The sequence below is a fragment of the Ruditapes philippinarum genome, unplaced genomic scaffold, assembly GCF_026571515.1.
Source record: "Ruditapes philippinarum isolate M1 unplaced genomic scaffold, ASM2657151v2 ctg3385_1_1_1_1, whole genome shotgun sequence".
NCBI classification, from domain to species: domain Eukaryota; kingdom Metazoa; phylum Mollusca; class Bivalvia; order Venerida; family Veneridae; genus Ruditapes; species Ruditapes philippinarum.
Window position 1 is genome coordinate 298,318 of NW_026862005.1, and position 19,516 is coordinate 317,833.

General features: G+C 32.0%; 1 protein-coding gene across 3 annotated transcripts; it reads right to left on the minus strand.

Moving 5' to 3' along the window:
* Window positions 1–5,836: 5,836 nt before the first annotated feature.
* On the minus strand, window positions 5,837–18,450 carry LOC132717624 (protein phosphatase inhibitor 2-like). 3 transcript variants are annotated; one of them, XM_060701129.1, is made up of 5 exons: window positions 18,313–18,450; window positions 14,857–15,066; window positions 13,908–14,008; window positions 12,803–12,931; window positions 5,837–11,031 (listed from the first exon to the last, which is right to left on the minus strand). In XM_060701129.1, exons 1-5 carry the CDS (start codon window positions 18,387–18,389, stop codon window positions 11,018–11,020), a joined length of 531 nt encoding a protein of 176 aa, XP_060557112.1. In that variant the 5' UTR covers window positions 18,390–18,450; the 3' UTR covers window positions 5,837–11,017. The 3 variants fall into 3 exon arrangements, with proteins under 3 accessions (XP_060557112.1, XP_060557111.1, XP_060557110.1); XM_060701128.1 differs by having other exon boundaries at window positions 12,683–12,931; XM_060701127.1 differs by having other exon boundaries at window positions 5,837–12,931.
* Window positions 18,451–19,516: the final 1,066 nt, after the last annotated feature.

A 19,516-nucleotide genomic window follows, 5' to 3' on the forward strand; every position in this document is an offset into this window, starting at 1 on the left:
GAATATACAGAACAAATTAATTCAGTGTTGTGTCGAACACTTTATTTGTATATACACATTAATATTTAACCATTGAGAAATCCGAATATATACTTAGATCTCTTTCTTGTATATTATCCTAAAAATTTCTTTAAAACAGTTGCAAGATTTTGAATTAAATTTTCCGTGTATTATATATATATATCTAAGTTAACTTTTATTCCATAGAAAAGTAGCATGTTTACATTTGTTTATTTTATATGTTAAAGAAGAGTAACAGAAATTCATATTTTTCTTCATCTCTCATTCCACATTTCAAAAGATAAATGATTATGCCAAAACTATTTGACGACCAAAATACTTAATGTAGGAAAGTCTATGTTATGGATTGAAAATAAAAACTGCATGATTTGTATGTTAAAAAGATACTGAAGATAATATTTTTTCAATCATGCTATTACGGAAAGAAACTATAGAAAAACAGACAAAAAGGGAAACTTAATATGTTGTAAATGATGATTACAAATGCATGTAGAAAATAATATTATAACAGTTTCTATTATGACATGTCTGAAAATGTATGCTGTTTTTCTGCTATTGGTCAATTCAAAAATTATGTTCGAAATCTCGGCCAATCTGGTTGAGAAGCTCATTAACCAATCAGGTTTTGTGGCTCATAAGCCATCATATTACCAGCCAATCAGAAATCACTTCTTATGACCTGATTTTTAATTTTAAGTGTTATTACCTATGTTCAAAACTTAACATTTAAAAAGCCTTTTTTCATTGTAGGATTAAGTTTTATATATAGAAAAAATACTTGTTAACATGCATGTATTTGTTTTTGGTATTGTGTATAGATAAGTGTTTCAGCTAGACCTTTGTTTAAAATTTTGATATTTTGGAAATGGTTAATATGTTCATATATAATAAAAAAAAAATTATGTATAAGATGAACATAAAATAATGCTAAGTTTTGTAACACGCGTGTTTATGCTTACACCTTTACAGTATGTAACATTTATTGAGTTGTAAAGGTACACTATGCTCAACTTTAATTTAAAAAAATTTATTGCAGAAATTTATTAAAATCTATGAAATTCTTACTCAACATGTCTTTTTTAATTAAATAAAATAAATGAACCTACTAACTATTTCTGGGAATCTGCGTTCCTTATTACGGGTCACATACAACTAGTCCTTTCTTAAAAAAAAAAACTGCCAGTTTTTTAATGACACTAAATATTCATAGTGTGTCCACTTACAGTGTGTAGGATTTAAAGCATAACATATCTACTTTGTGTGAAGTCAAAATATTTTTATTATATATTTACAAAAAGACTTTTGTAGCAATTTATCAAATCTTTTCAAATATCCAATTTGAGCATAGTATATCTTTAACGCATTTTTTTCGTATAATAACAATACATTTGAAACTTACATATTATATATACATGTATTGCATTTAGTTTGAATGTTATATTACTCTCTACGGATTTTTATAACACACCTCCATATATATTCATCTTTACACGTTTTATAACATTGTGTAACGAGGCATTATTTTGATGATCTTCATCATCTATAGCATATTTAATTACATAATGCACAATTTTCATTTAGTTCTTTCCAAAACAATAAAAAATTTAAGGTATTTGCAATACTGTCCTATTTTCCTTACATATCTGTCGTATTATTTATTTCATACTCTTTAAATATTTGTATATGTGTATATAATGTTAAAAATTTGTGTTGTGTGACTGTATATTTTTTTTTCTAAAGTTAAAAAACTTTCTGGCTAGATTAAAGGTATGAAAATGTACATGTAAATTGGTGTAAAAATGTTATAATGTATATTTAAAGCTATTTTTAGTTTTGCTTAGCGAAAATCTTCTTTTACTTTGATGTTATTTTGTTCTTGTATTTTTTTGTAGAGACATAATCCATCATGTAAGATTTAATGTGTTACGTTGAATGCAATGCATGTTTTAATTATGTTGTTAAGTGTATAACCAACCATGTTTCTTACTAAGGCACCAATGTTGGTTTGTTTGTTTAATTGAACAATACTTCATGGGTTGTTTTTTTGTAATTAACAAACCTCTCATGGGGTTTCATCAGCTTTTAGTTTGAAGAATTCCAATTTGATAAGCTGTGTACTCTTAAATGTGGGTCTCCATGGCTAAAGTACATATGTACTTAGGACTGCTTGATTTCCAAACACTTGACCTTCCCCATTGTAGGTTCGAATCCCATTTGGGTTTTCAAATTCTTTCTATTAAGAAGGCATCCATCTAACTTAAACAACAAAACTTACTTGAGAGTGTACAGTATACTTTGATATAATGAACTTCATAGTAAGAAATACTTCAATGGAATAAGGATGTAAACTTGACCATCTGATGGTTGAAATCTGTAAATCAAACAAGAAATAGGTACATGTATATTATTAAAACATACATAATATCTTCGAATACATGCATAATTGTATCTGTGATGCGAAAAATTGGACGGCTGCCAGAGATTGTCATTGAGAAGTTTTGAAATGATTCTTCGTCCATTAGTCATTTATCATAATGTAGCTAACAATTAATGCAAAAATTGAAAAAAGATGAGAAATTGTAAAATTAATAATCAAGGGAAATAACTAGTCATTTTAGTTCTTAATAGATAGAGAATGTGTATTTTGATGGTAACTTTTTCTTTTTTTTTTCATTGTAATTTCATCCATTTGAATAGTTGACTACTAGCTTTAACCATTCTTTACTGAGTACCATATGTTTAAACATTGTACATTGTAGAGCTCTGTGGTTTAATTGTTAGTTTCTTTGAATAAATAATAATAAGGTTTATTGAAATATCAACTGTAGGGAAAAAATCCCTTCAGTTTTATTATAATTTAATTTTTTAAGGTGTAAGTAAGGCCTTCATTTCTGCATTGATAAATTGTGATATAAAACAAATCTGCCAAATATATGATTTGATAAATTTTTCTATATTTATATAAGACACAAAATATTTACATCTGCACTTCTGAGCTTTTATATTTTATACCAAGTTGAATTATGTCCCCTTAGCATGAAGTTATTGTATCTGACGTGTTTATTATTATAGATTTTTGACAAGTCAATCTGGTCCATTATGAACAGTTGCAAGCTTATAAGTTATATAACCCAAGCCATTACATACTGGTTATATAACACAATACTTTAACACATATAACCTGTCATGTGTTTTATAACCTATTTATAATACTGCACAATTTACTTCTGATAAAAGTAAAGAAATAATTCACAAATTTGCAGCAGTGGTTGCTTTCATTTTATGAAATGCTTTCTATCTTTTTTTTTTCAAAATAAAGTAAGTGTAATATATATTCATTATAAAGATTCTTGAAAGGTTATATGGCCGTATATAAACAGTTGTATATATAACCTATCATTACAGATTATTTTGGATCGATACTTTTAATTGCAAAGCTTTAAACATGTCATTTTAATGTTTGTTCATTTTTTCTCTCTTTGAAATTCATTTGTTTTTTTAAAATAAAATTGGTTAATGCAGATTTTGTTCTTGCTACCATTTGCAAAATTTGAACTTCCCCATAAAATCACCTTAAATGCTTATAAACAAATTTTGTATATTATAATGCTTTTTCTGGTGTAAAAAATAAATACTGTTAAATAAACTAATTCTTTTTCACATACAATGTATATAATATTACAATGTATATAAATTTTAATAAAATGTTGTCCCTGATTAAAATGCCGATGATATTAAGGTAGTAAAATTAACATGTATCAATAAATGTGGTGCAAGATATAGAGGATATTTGTTTGTTTTGCATGTAAGATTGAAATATAATTTCACTGAGTGAACACCAGATGCAATATTTTCACGAGTGGCGTAGCCACGAGTGAAAATATTATAGCTGGTGTTCACGAATGAAATATATTTCAATCTTATATGTAAAACAAATAAATTTTCTTTTTATTTCATGCGTTTTACGTGATTTTAAGTATTTTTTACCGATTTTGCCGCGTAACGTCGCGCATTCTCCTTCGTGACGTCATCACATCATGACGTCACATCAACAAGTTTGAAATATAGTTCTGTTAAATTTCTTTAAATTTGTTACATTTTAACATAATGTATGGTGACCTCAACTTTCATTTCCGAAAGAAGCAAAATTTACGCATGACGGCATTTATTTTTGCCTGTGATTCCATTCAGTTTTGATTTTCTTTTCATCCGCATTCAGATATAGTCCGGCTACAGTGAAAATTATATTTTATAAATTTCACTAGTGGTTTATCAGAATATAATCATCTGATATATTACAATAAAACACTGGAAAGCATGAAATAAATACAAATTGTAGAAAATAAATTTATAATTTCTTATGAGGAAGCATTGAACCCTTGACTGGCCGTAACCAACGTGATTGCCCATTGCCACCAGAATAAAGCCAGGCCAGCCTGCAACCTTGTGCCGCCTGACCAGGCCGGACACTGTTGGTAGCTCAATTTTTGTATATTGAAATCCCTAAAACTTTGAATGGACTGTTCCAATTTCAAAGTAGGGCAAATCCACTACACAATTTCAGCAGGATCAGGGTTAAACCAGCTTACATAAGGTCAATTATTCTTTCTGGTGTCGTCCTCCACATGGAAAGTTGTTACTTTGGCTATAAGGATGTCTAGGGGATTTTAATTTAAAGACCCATCTGAATTAAAGTTTATTTTTAGATATTTTTTCTTTTGTTCAATGTATATTTTGTGTTAATCTATATTGGAATCATAGTATATTGGAATGGTACAAATTTCTCTTTGGCTTTGGAATAATGGAATAATATATTGATCTAGCTTTAACTTTAAAGGTGCATTCTACCAGAATAATTTTTTTTTACAAAAAAAAATAAATAAAAAAATCTTATCATTTTAATTCGAACCTTAAGATTGACAGCTGATATAGTCTGCACTGGTTGCATGGGTAGAACCATAAGATTTTAATTAAAAAGTTAATCAGGAAGTTTAACAGGCTTTCTTTTGATACTAGAAGTTCAACATTTAGTTAAAGTAAGCATATAATTTAAAAAACTACACTTTCATTTGAAGTTTTTCGGAAATGTATCACGTGTTTGGTGGCCTGCACCTTTAAACAGCTTGTATTGTTTTATGTATTGTCTTTTCAGCTTAACTTGAAGAGGCTTTCTGTTATTGTATAACATGACTTAATAAAATATTATAAAACATTAATTACTTGTTGTGTCTCATTTTTTGCCAATTACCAAAAAAGAACAGCTTTGAAAATTTGCTTATTTTCATTTTTTATTCGTGAATGCTGGAAAACATGAATTGATGGAACAAGATTAATTGAGCCGCGTCATGACAAAAGCAACATAATGGGTTTGCGACCAGCATGGATCCAGACCAGCCTGTGCATCCTCGCAGTCTAATCAGAACCCATGCTGTTCGCTATCAGTTTCTCTACTTGTTATGGGGTTTGTAAGCGAACAGCATGGATTCTGATCAGACTGCGTGGATGCGCAGGCTGGTCTGGATCCATGCTGGTCGCAAACCCATTATGTTGGTTTTGTCATGGCCCAGCTCAAATTAACCTCAACAGTTTTATGTATAGCCCTTGCCATTCTATATATCTCAAATGAACTCCTCCATCTTTCAATATGGACAGTATTCATTAAGTGACTATATTGCCAACAGTGCAGACCATCATAAGACTGCTGGTCTGCAATGGTTACATGGATTGAATCTGTTGCCACTAGCAGGCTAAGAATTAACCTCTGCCTCGCCTTTAAACAAATGTATGACATCATGCTAATACAAAAGGAAACATATTACAATACTTTACAACTTTATTATTAAAATACAATGTATTTTTCTGACAGCATTTCAACATGATCTTTTGAATTACAAACTAAGAGCTGAAAAAAAAACTCTTTCATAACATAAGCCTTAAGTTTTCTTAACATAATTCTCAAACTTTGTAAATATATTTCAAAATCAGTATGTTACGTTGTTCTAGCATTTTCATGAATATAGTGTGCATCATTTTTTTCTTAACCTTATTTGATACATCAACTACTGAGAAAAAAAATAAAAAACAACTCCCATGATTTATGTTAAACATAACTCAAATTTTAACACAAGTAAATATTTGAGGTATAATCATTTATGATAATTAAGTTGTGATAAAAATGGGGGGAAAAATAATATAAATGAGCAAATATTAACATCTACAATCTGACATGAAACATTGTAAATAATGTACATTGGATTTACAGTCAGATGCAGGGTCCCTGACTATAAAAAAGTTGAATTTGTAAACCAGTCTACAAATTCAAGGATCTGATTGGTTATCTAAGGACATGTAAATTCAAAGCAGCCAATGGTAGGATAATAAACCTTGACTGGTTTACAAAAACAGTTTTCATAACCATTTACAAATGTACATCTTTTAAGCAAAAAACAAGATATAAATATGCGTATATTTCATTTATTGGAGGCAGGAATAGGAGAGAGAGAAAAAAACATGCAAATCAGAAGGGGTTTTAAAGTTAAATACATTGTATTGGAGGAATAAAAATTAATACTTAAACAAACCTGAACCCACTATGACAATGGTAAAGGAATTGTCTAACAAACAAAAGGTACACTATATGCAATCAATCGGGAATGGAAGTCGTCTATATTGTTAACAATCTTAATAGTGATCTAGGGGAAAAATTCACTCACCTACTTTACAACATGATCCTTTATGGAATCTCAAAATCAACAAAAATTTCAATTCATCATTAAAAACTCGTGTTACTTTGTAACAAGAAAATTTTTAAGATTTCAAAAAAAAAAACAAGGGGATACAAGTTGACTAATAAATACAAACATGTACAAAATGTACTAAATCTAGTCATGAAAAAAAAGAAAACACTGTGAAATCATTTTGTTATCTATGGTAGAAGAACATTTTTTTCTTCTGAATTGATCTAAATGACATATCAATATCTTAGTGCAGTAACAGGTTAACTCCTTTTATAATTTAATAGGAGTTAACCCGTTACTGCACTAAGGTGGCTATATTCCGATAATAGGACTACACTTCAGTTTTTTGACATGACAGAACTTGGTATATTTTTTCAAAAATTCTTTACCATTGGATGTAGGTTCTATACAAGAAACAACAGTGCAAAGTTTCAGATCAATAGCTCAATCTTCTTTTCAAAAATTTAAATTATCCTTTTAATTGTGCAAAATGACCTCAATTAGAAAAGCGATGAAATGCTTAAACTCACATCGGGCTAAGAATTGCACTAAATATCAATTTTGAATTTAATTTTGAGTATAACTCTTTCTTATTATCTTCTTCATATTTATTTGTTTTAATTTCACCACTTGCTCTATGCAGATAATATGGACCTTAGTGGAGCATGTGTTTAATCCTTAAATTTATAACTTTGACATGAAACCAACATTTTTCAATTTTCTTTAAAATAAACAAAACAAAAATAACCAGAATCAATCTAGAAAATTAATGTTATCAAGTCAAGTTCTTCAATTTTCATATTTTTACATCAATCTGGAAGCCTTTAATTTCATTAAAAAATAATTCTCAATGGACAAATTCACCCAATATTTGCCTTCTCTCTGTGTGCATTCAGTTTGCCTTAATCTCATAGAAACATGGGGAAGAAACATGTCCTGGACCAAAATGATTTCACAGTTCTTGCATATCTATATCAGTCAGTAATACTATATCAACAGTACAACAAAAATTTAATAATTGAGCTGCGTCACAACAAAACCAACATAGTGCGTTTGCAACCAGCATGGATCCAGACCAGCCTGCGCGTCCACGCAGTCTGATCAGGATCCATGCTGTTCGCTATCAGTTTCTCTATTTGTAATAGAGTTGGTAAGCGAACAGCGTGGATCCTGATGAGACTGCGCGGATGCGCAGGCTGGTCTGGATCCATGCTGGTCGCAAACGTACTAAGTTGGTTTTGTCGTGACGCTGCTCAAATGAACAATTCTACCGGGAATTCACAAGTCACAGATCTATGTCACAAAATCTAACCATTCTATTTGCTATCACTCATACTACATACTTTAAACAACACATTTAACAACTGTACGAATGACAAACAAAAAATATACAAGTAGTCGAAAAAATATTGATTTTTTTCTCTTTAAAATTTGAAGCTTATCAAGTAAAAGTCAATATATCATCTTTTCCCTGCACCCAAGAAACATCGCATCTTTAAATATTTTAAAAGGCAAGGGATACATGTAGAATATTAAAAACCCTTTTCCTGATAATAATGATTTCCCCCACAAATATTTAAAATGTATACAGACAGCCTGCATAGACTAAGCACCCCAAGAACCAAAGATAATCAAATAGAAAATTAACACATAGAATAGACAATAGCTTGAAAGAAAATTGTTAAGTTCTATTGCCCTTCTATATTTCATTTTTTACATTTTAACATTTTAATAAGATATTCGAGTTAACTTTTCCAAAATGTATGCTAATCAACTAAGAGTCAAGAACTATGTTCAAATGAACTCCGAAGTGACCTTGACGCTGGCAACCTTGACCTTTGACCTCTAAATGGGACTGGCCTGTACAGTTTACTAAGGTGCATGCACATGTAAAAAATGTGTTTAAAATTAACACCACAATAACCTCCATATGTAAATTCTTATCATTTGAAAATTTTTTTAGTTAATTATTTTTTAATTTATGTTTTAATCTTTCCTTGTCAACATGTTGATGAGCAGCTCATCTTAATACTTTTTTTGTATGCCCGAACAAAAACGACTGAAAAAGTCGATGACATAAAAATGAGCCGCGCCATGACAAAACCAACATAATGGGTTTGCGACCAGCATGGATCCAGACCAGCCTGCGCATCCGCACAGTCTGATCAGGATCCATGCTATTCGCTTACAAACCCTACAGCAAGTAGAGAAACAGATAGCGAACAGTTGGTTTTGTCATGGCGCGGCTCAAATACACAACAAGATGACATCACAACAATAACATGAACACAATGGTTACACCATCATCACAGAACAAAACAAACGAGACATTATTTTTCTTCACCTTTCGTCCTTCCAAAAACAATTTGTACATTTAACAACGAGAGCTAAATCAACATTACATCAAAACTAGAGCACTTTTAACATTAGCACTTATTTAATTTTAGTTTAGCACATAATAAATCAAATGTAAAGCAAACTTTTTTGTCACATTCGCCTCTTACTTTGTGTATACTCACAGAAAATTGTCTCAAAAAGTGTTATATTTAAAAGTGTCTGAAATTCAGCTATATGGCTTTTCTTGATGATTAAAATTATTTATCTTTCCTATATTTCACATTTAATTGTCTAAATTATCCGTAAAATTTTGATGCTAGTGGCTCAGAAAAAAGAAATAAGCTAGCTGTGATATCTAATGTAATTCCAGACTTCAGTTTCTTTCAAACACTTCAAAATCATTGATAATTTTGATATTGGTAAAGAATTTACTGATTTCATTATATACATATATCTCATTTTATGAGTCTCTCACACAAGGCAGAGTCTATTTTTGGGAGTGGGGATGGGGGATTCACTCATATTTTTGAGAACTCGCCCTATTTTTTCAAAGGCAGGGGGGAATTTTACATAGAGAAAGTAGGAAAAAGATCAACAAATATAATAAATTCTCACTTTTTGATAAAAATTTCCCCTGTTTTTCAAATCCTAGAATAGACACTTCAAGCTGTTTACTTTGTTCCTGGTAATACGTACAACTTCCTCACATATGATAAAATATCTGCATAACAATATTCTGGTTATTACTACATTTACTTCTTTAAGCTTTTTGGTATGAAAAAAAAAGAAGCAAAAAAACTTTAATAACCTTTCAAGCATAAATGTTTAAAATATATAACAATTTTCATCTTTTTTAAAGAGATTTTCTAATGCTTTTTGGTCAGTAAGAAAAAAAAGTATCTGACTTTGTAAGAATAGTTGTGAAAATTGTCTAATAAAATATTCATTCACTAGTGCCATAAAAAGTGCTGAAAAAAAAGTGCTTAACAAAACATGGACGAAAGTACATATTCATAACACAGTGTCCGAAGAAAAAATAAAAACAAAAAACATATTACACAAAAAAAAAATATTGCAAGTCCTTAAGAAGACTTCCACTTGTTACGAAGCTCAAGCAAATCAAATGAGAAAAATTTCAAGTCGAGAAAAATTCACATTGGTCTTACCAGCTATAAAATCAGTATCAAAAAGCTGAATCAAGTGTACAAGGGAATTTAACAAAATCATTTGTATCAAAAATTAATACTGCTACATATAGGAATTCAGGTGGATGATGAATAGCAAAAAATTAAAAAAAATTATTTTACAAAGAATTCAATGCAATATTGTCATAATCATAATAAGTGGCGAAAATATATGGTCAGGGCGGAAATATAGTCCGGTTACCTGGTTATATGGACTGGTTAGACCCTCTTGCAATTTCCACGTGTCTGATCGAATTTACACTAGTGGGCAAAGGCTAATTGATTTTAGAATTTTTCATTCTCACAAACAACTAATAATTCTATTTCAATGGACAGTTCTATATCAGAAAGTCCACAACATGGAAGGTCAGTTTTAAACATTAAGCCAATAAAGGATAGAGTAACAAGTTACGACATGTATGCAATAATTTGAATAAACCCTTGCATATTCATTATCACCATATAATTGTTTTCAGGTATTTAAGTATATTTTCCTCACATGTTGTGAATACCTGAAAATTCTTTTTCAGCCCGTGATTTACAGCAAGATTACCATAATAATAAAAAAGAATTTAAATCACACCTTAAAAAAGAGGTCTTTACATACATAGTTTGACTGTAGTTAAAAAATATATAGAAAAAACAACAACACAGCGTCCAATATAGATGAGTAATCTGTCCAACTCTTTAGACATAGGAAGGGGGGGAAGAACACGGCACCTCACGAAAGACCAAAAATCATCCCGATACCCCTGAAAAAAGAAACCCATACTCAAAAGATGAGATCACTGAGCATGCAGGCTCTATTATAAAACAATCTACCATGCTCTCTCATGCTCTTACAAAGTTTAAAACCAATCGCCATTGGTCAATGGTGACATCGTGCTCATAGTTTGCATATAGGACTAAGAAGTACACAAATTTTCATGCCCCTTAAAGTAACTCTTTTTTAGCCTTAGATTTAATTAATTATATTTATAGATCCATGCCATTTGCATTATACAACCATCAACATAAAAAATCTTAGAATTGTCATATTTTTATTCATTCATTTTTTTTTTCAAGAAAAAAAAACAAACTTAAAAATAAATCATGCAAAAAAAATCAGTCATAGACTATCATCAATGTTATATAACAAGAACATGTTAAGAAATTATCTAGGAACATAAATTTTACATAGCTTTCACCCTGTTTTCAACAGTACATTACAAAAATAACATTAACAACATGCACCAAATGCACTTGTCATTTATTTCCACAAACATTTTTGTTTTTCTACTTTTTTTGATAGCCCTCCAGGGGATTTCTTAATTGTGAATTTTACACACAGCTTTTTTGGGGGAGAGAGAGGAGGGTCTACTTAATAGCAAATATTGACTCATATTCTCAATGGAGAATATTATTGGTTTTCTCAAATCTCAGACAAAAACTTTAAATGGCAACTTAAAATCTGTCTGATTTCCAATAGCTTGTTCAAAGCCAACCCACATACTCAGTTTTATCTAAATTAAATATGAGACCCAGCTGTTATAAAACATTTTCTCACATTTATCCCAATTCTGAGACAAATACCGCAAAATTTCCCAATCTCAAGGTTATGTGTCACATTACTAAAATACTGGGAAAAAGTTTAATTTTGAGACTGAATCCCTCCGCAAAAAATCTGTAAAAAATTAAAATTGTCCCTTCAATCTAAACATATCAGAGCCAAAGACAATGAAAGAAATAAAATCCTTTCAATGCCAATTAAAAATTTAAAGGAACTCCACTGAGTTTTTTTGTCATGAAGGCACTCGAAATTTTTTTTTTCTAAACTTGTGTGCAAAATTTCAGAACACTTCCTCCCTCCATTTTCTTATAATAATTTTAATTGTGCAAAATGTCAATTTTAGTGTTGCAAAAACTTAATTTCCAACTGAGTATACTTCTTTATCATCTTTTGCAGATTTTCCAGGCTTTATTAGGTTTTTTGACCTCTGTGGAGCACCTTTAACTATGGAATTAAATAGCAAAACCATGTTACCAGATCTGCAGTTACAAAATTTGGATAATCATTAGGAAAGATACAACTTAATACATTGTACCATGGTGGACAAAAATCAAATAGCATGAATGGCGTATACAGAGACTGTAAAAAACATCAAGTCGGTGAAAATAAATGACAACTTTATACTCATACATCAAAAATATACATATTTTGTACAAAACAACAGTAGAACTAATTAATGCTTTATATCTAATCTACTTCCTAAACGTTTTTGAAAACTTTTAAAATGTCTATACATTACACACGGAAAAAAAAATCATAAGAGAGATAATTATAGACAGAAATGGGTAGTTAATTAATTTGAGTTTCTAAGTGGCCGGCTGCATCCATTGTGGTCTCTGCCAGGCTATTACGACCTGACGCAGAGCTCCCTGAAACCTTCAGAACTCCTGATGTTAACTTTTCACCGGTACTATCAATATCTGTACCCGGTGACTGATCAGTCTGCATTTGAACACTTTCCCGTGTATTACTACCATTATCCCCAGTTTCATCTTCTTCATCATCGTCATCATCTTCTTCTTCCATTAACTGCTTGGCTAATTTTACTGCTTGGAATTCATTATAATGAATTTTACGCTTCTGTTCAAACTTTTTCCTATGCTCTGCAAATGGAAATGAGATTCTACATGTGAATGAAATGACAGGAAAGAAAAAGTTTCACTCATACTAATCATTATCCAATTTGAACAAACATGCATTAAATGTTTACAGGAATTGTTTTTATATCAATAAATCTTGTCAATAATGACCAGTTTAAATAAAGGTACCAGTAAATGGAAAATGAGCCGTTTATGTTTGTTTGTTTGTTTCATTTTACGCCTTTTCCCAACAGTATTTCAGTCATATAGGCGGGTAGTTTTCTAACCATCGTTCCTGGAGAGTTACACCAGTACTAGACTACCTACCTCCGCGCTAAACTACCAAAGCATCTCCCGGGGATCGAACCCACACCAGAGAGGTAACTGGATTAGAAGTCATCGACTCTAACCCCTCAACCACGGAGGCGGATGAGCCGTTTATTTTTTGTTTTGGTTTTTGTTAGGTTGAAAGTCATACCAACACTGTATAGGCGATTTTCCAGCTATACTGGTTCACGAGGACTTACCTGATGCCCCTCAATGTATTATATAGGGCAACATCAAACGCCAGAGTCAACCACCAACCTTATAGAAATACATTTAAGCCTAGATAGCTTCCTTACAATAAACAAAGAATTTTCAGTTCCTTATGGGATTTGAACTCATAGTGAAGTGGAGAAAGTGATTCAGAGTCAAGAACAGTCAGTGAGCCAGTCCTTAATATTCATTCAGAATGTGACATCATTTAAAAATTACCACTACGGGGTGCGGTCACCTTGTGGTTAAGGGTTGCGGTCACCTTGTGGTTACGGTGTTTGCCTCTAAATATAGGGTTAAGTCTACCTTTAAACCTAGGGTTAATGGGTTCAAACCCTGCACAGGTCACAACCATGATTTCAGTACTGGTTAGTTCCAGGAAGCGGACTCAAAATTGCTTAATGTACTTGCAAAAATTTTTTTAGCAATCAAGCTAAAATAATTATGTTTAAACTATGATTACCTCTGTCCTCTTCTGTCAATTCCTCATCTTCTTCATCACTGGAATCGTCTTCTTCTGTGGAGACACGCCTCTGTCTTGTAGGTGCCTCAATATCTTCCAATCTAAAAATGTTGACATTTAACTTTTTGAGGTCTTAGAGACTAAGCAAGTAGGCACATTTATGCATTTGTAACTGACTTTACAATGTCTGTTGTTCTATATAAGCTTTTTTCGCAACAGAAAACCCCTATAATAACAATGGAAAGTTCCAAAATTCAAAGAAGGTCAAGACCAATACACTAAAGAGTTGGGTACAGGTTAATCATTGATCTTGATAATGATATTAGACAAGACACTATAAATTACAGCCTGATATATTTGTGGTTGTTATTTTTATGGAATAGTGTCTGTGGTTACATTTAAAGCCTTATGAAATTCATGAAGAGATATTATATATGAACACAAGTCCACTTCCTGTTATCAAAAGAAAGATACAAACTGAAATTATTCAAATATATTGCCTCCAAAGTTAGGAACAGTGATTGCAAGTAAGTTAGGGTTGTCATTAACATTTTTTGCAGAAGGTTTGTTTTGAACTTGAGGCGGTCATTTCTGTCTTTATAATGCATAACAAAGAGTGTTTTCTTAATTTTGAGGCGGCCCATAATGCATTTGAGACAGGCATTTTGGCCTCCTGCCGCCTCTTAATGACAACCCTGAGTAACATGTGCTTGTAATGGCAAAACAGGGTACACATTGAATTGTAAATGCTCTTAACTTCATAAGACAGGGTACCGTGATTCCATTTATTTTCTGTGATTAAGCCAAAAGATCACCTCTTGTCCTAATTCTAAGACAGCCAATACCTAAGATTTACTCAAAAGATAAAACAAACAATAAAATGTCACCACACACATATATATTAATAATATATAGAATATAATGACAGTCAAATTGGAAAATTGTATACCTTGAACTAAGAGATTTGGCATCTAATTTAGTTTTGTCACTGACACTTCCTCGTCGTTCTCCTGTAGTCTCGTCATCTTCATCCTCTAGATCAGAACACTTACTGTATGGCGTCGGTGGCTCGTCAATCTTCATGTGACCATAATCTTTGTCTGGGGGATGATGGGTAGCTATAATGTTCATCTCATCCCAGGTCATCTCTTTGTTCCTTCTAAAAAAAAAGTACATTAAATCATAAATGAGCATTAAACTTTACGTACCCAGTCCCTTATCACTTTTAAAAACGATAGATAAACTGCCAGTTATTATTGACATTTTGACTTATCTATCTCCGTGTACTGTCAACTCCTCTCGCAAGTGTAACAGGCAAAAATAATGCTTGCTGGATATGTGAGTAAATGGTGTGAGAGAAAGTAAAAACCTGATGACCCCCACCGTCTTGTTATTTTGTTTTATCATTTGCACATAGGTAATCTGGGATTCTGGGGTGTATACCACCATGGTTTTTAGAAACAATTTGCTTGCTGATTTCAATGACCCCCTCCCTCAGGTAAAGAGTCCCGGAAAGAAACCTAGAAAATATGGCATGTATGCTTAAGGGCGGCGGGCTCAGGGTGATTAAATATTCAGTCCAATATTGTCTGAGGGCCCTCAATCCAATTTGGGGGAAGTAGGGGGAATTGCAGTGGATGTGGGAATTTTTTTTATTTCCTCTCTGGTCAAATATCAATAAACTAAAGGACAAATGTCTTCCAGGTTCATCCATACAAATATTGCACCATGTTATGATGTGAAATATTCTGCTGAGAAAAATGATCAATTTTACATGTCAAAAACAGCAAAACTTTCTAGTTTTTTTTCGTTCAATTTAATGTTTTGAGGGGTATTTTTACCTTTATTATGGAAAAAAAACTATTTTGGTAGCAGACTGAGGCCAGGCCAAATACTTGGCGGCAGATTTGGTAGATCAACAGCCCTGATTATTTTAAAATTGTTTTAATAGCTTAATACAAATAAAGCTATACTTATTTAACTATTTCATCATGACAAAATTTGAATCCTGTAACTTTCGTCCATGTTTCAATAATGCTTTATAGAAAACTATTAAATTTTATCCACTAGTTGATATAGATTCTAGGGTTTACAGACACTTCACCCGAGGCCCTTTTTTGCAGACACTTCAACCCTCAGACAGTTCACCCCTCATTTTAAGAAATTTGATTGAGACACTTAGGCCTAAAAAAAAAAATTGTTTTGTTAGGGTAACATGCTCTCAAGGAATAGGTAGGGTAGGTCGGATTTTTTTTTTTTTTTTTTTCACCAGTATATTGAAATTTAGATATGGAAATTTCTGACATCCCTCCCGGGTGGCACAAATACATGGATCCCTTCTATGTTTTCAAAAGACATTTCAGGTATAACAATCTTAAACTCTCAGCGTTCTTCTGGTGAGGATCACACGCCGTTTTACAAATATTGACGATGTGATCCGCCATTTTGTAACTAAGAGCGGCGATAAAACCTGTACCGTACCCAGGGCTCATCCTGGGGGGAAATTTTAGGGAGAAGTGACTTCCTTGTGAAAAATCGGCAGAAAGGAAACATCCCAATGTTTATGCATTAACATGCATGGCTATACATCCTTTAACTAGAATAGAAACACAATCTATTTATCAGCTATTTATAAGCTTTCTCATATATTTTTGATAATAACGTGTAAAAAAAACTATGATGAATAAATTAACTTTATATTTTTACTTTCCAGATAAAGTTACATTGGATAATGATTAATAAAATCTGTCTATCCTGTTCTGTTTACAGAAATTTCTTTTGTGATCTTCTATGTTGTATTGTCATATTTATGTGCATATAATTATGCTTATAAAACAATTTTCAAATATCGAAGAATATGTAAAATATGTACCAGTTGCAAACATTTAAGCACATTATATTTGATCACTAAAATTATATACATTCATTTCTTATTGAAAAATTCGACTGAGAAATTATAGAAAATAAATTTCTAATTACCTCCCTTTATTTTCATGAAATGTTAAACTCGGTAATATCTTTATAAATAATGCTTTTTGAAATTTACAATATTAATAAATCTTAATCTGAGCGTCATATTTATGACATTAAAACAAATATATATATTGAAACAATAAGAACACTTCTTTCCTGACAAATTTTGTTGTTATATACATGAGCACATGATATACGACCGATATGTCGCATGCCGATCATGATTCGTAGTTTTAGCAGGATGTCGTGCCCACGAGCGTACAAGCTGTGTCAAATTTGGCATTTCTACAAAGATAACAATGCAAAACACTCTCACTGTCTACAACATACCAGTCATAAGATTTTTTCGAATTGACTAACAGTTTTGTGATAGCCGTGAAAAACCCATTGCACATCGCCTTTACTTCGGTTAAACACCGCGTGTATATCAATTAGGGAAGATTTGCACGTGTTTAGATGATCGGAAAAAAATTAATCTATAATTATCGCCAAATCCCGTATTAAACTCGCAAAATATACTCGTTTCGGGCCGATGCTCTCATTATTTACTGTTTAGAGTAGGCGGTCTATCGCTTTGCATACAGGTAGAAGGGTAGTATATAGCGATGCTCTGATTGGATAATGATAATTAGCAGTCGTCATATGGGCGGATACAATCTCTGCTCTTTACATCGGCAAGTAATTACTCTTTGGGAATTAAGATTTTATCGGCGTTGTTGACTTCTCTTTGATCAATTGGGAGAGCGAAATGGAAATATACACAGCGAAATTTTCGCCTGAATTGCCCTTCACACTGCTCATTGAGTACCTCAATAATACGGTATTTTTATGGATTTTTTTTTTTTTTTTTTGGACACGAAAAAAATGGTAGGGTCGGCGCATATTATTAGGTAGGGTCGGGTGACCCGAACAGAACAATTTTTTTTTTTAGGCCTTATTAAAATAAGCATATGATATAAAAAGCATTATGTTGTTAGCTTATTTACTTTTTAGAAAAAAATTGGATGAGGGGTGAAGTGTTTTACTGATTTTGGGGGGTGAAGTGTCTTGAGGGGTGAAGTGTCTTCAAAATTTGAGGGTTGAAGTGTCTGGGGGGTGAAGTGTCTTGCTACCGATTCTAGCATAGGTTTATAATTTCACTATCCCATAGGAATAAATGCTAGACATATGGAACAATCTTGTTATTCACAATAAAATGATAATAATATATTTTATGTATGTTTCTTATTAGTAGAATTTATTTGATATAGAATATGTAAACGTTACAATCATATGAAGCGCTCCTTAATTAATAGCTTTGAGAAATTATTCATAAATTTTAAATTTGCAAAGCTTCAAAACCGAAAAGCTACAAAAATAAGTAATGTAAAATCTACATTAAATCAGCATATCATGTAAAGTTATTTTTGTAATCAAAAACATCAAATCGTACGGATGGTGGTCATTGCCGTCGAAACTTGTAGACGTTTTTAAGATTCCTTTCCGTGGTCTCTTTTCTGAAGAAGCCATTTTGAACACTTCCCGATTATTTTTGTGAAAGTACGCTTTAAAACCGGAAGGAATGCTTTCCATTTAACGAAATGGTCTCTGTCAGAGCAAAATAATTTTGTCCGATTACTTTGCGGATTCTATTTTGTACATGCCATGTATCAATTGGAAGCGTTTTCATTGCACCATAAAAGGCCCAAAGCCCAAATCCGGGAGATTTCCGCGTGTCATGGTCGTTTTATGACCCGGTGATTTGTTCTTTCTGTATATTAATGTAGGAAAAAAGCACCATTTTCTCGAGCCAACCGTTCAAAACTCCGTTTCGGATTTGATTTTGTATCAAATTGAAGGGTCTTCTTTGCACCATAAAATGCAGAAAGCCCTAATCCGTGAGATTTCCGTGTGTCATGGTCGTTTTATGACCCGGTGATTTGTTCTTTCTGTATATAAATGTAGGAAAAAATCACCATTTTCTCGAGCCAATCGTTCAAACTCCGTTTCGGATTTGATTTTGTATAAATTTGAAGTGTTCAAACACCATTTGCCAGATTGTTTTGTAGATTCGATTCGATTTTAATTCAATTTGAAGTGTTTTCTTTGCACCATAATTAAAGGCCAAAAGCAGTAATCCGTGAGATTTCCGCGTGTTATGGTCGTTTTAAGAACCGGTGATTTGTTCTTTCTATATACAATGTATAAAGGTTCGAAAAAAGCACCATTTTCTCGAGCACCATTTGTCTGATTGCGTTGCGGATTCGATTTTGTATCAATTCGAAGCGTCTTTTTTGCACCATAATAGCACGGATTTATATTACATGTAATATAAATCCGTGATAATAGGCACAAAGCCCTAATCCAAGAAATATGTCCGTGAGATTTACGCGTGGCATGGTCGTTTTATAACCGTGATCTGTTCTTTCTGTATATAAATTTTCGAAATTAGAAGCATTTTCTCGAGTCAACCGTTCAAACACCATTTGTCTGATTGTGTTGCGGATCAATTTGAAGCGTCTTCTTTGCACCATAAAAGGCACAAAACCCTTATCTAAGAGATATTTCCATGAGATTTACGCGTGGCATGGTTGTTTTATCTAGCAGATTCATTTACACTATGCTCAAATTTATTTATTCTTCATAAATATAATGGA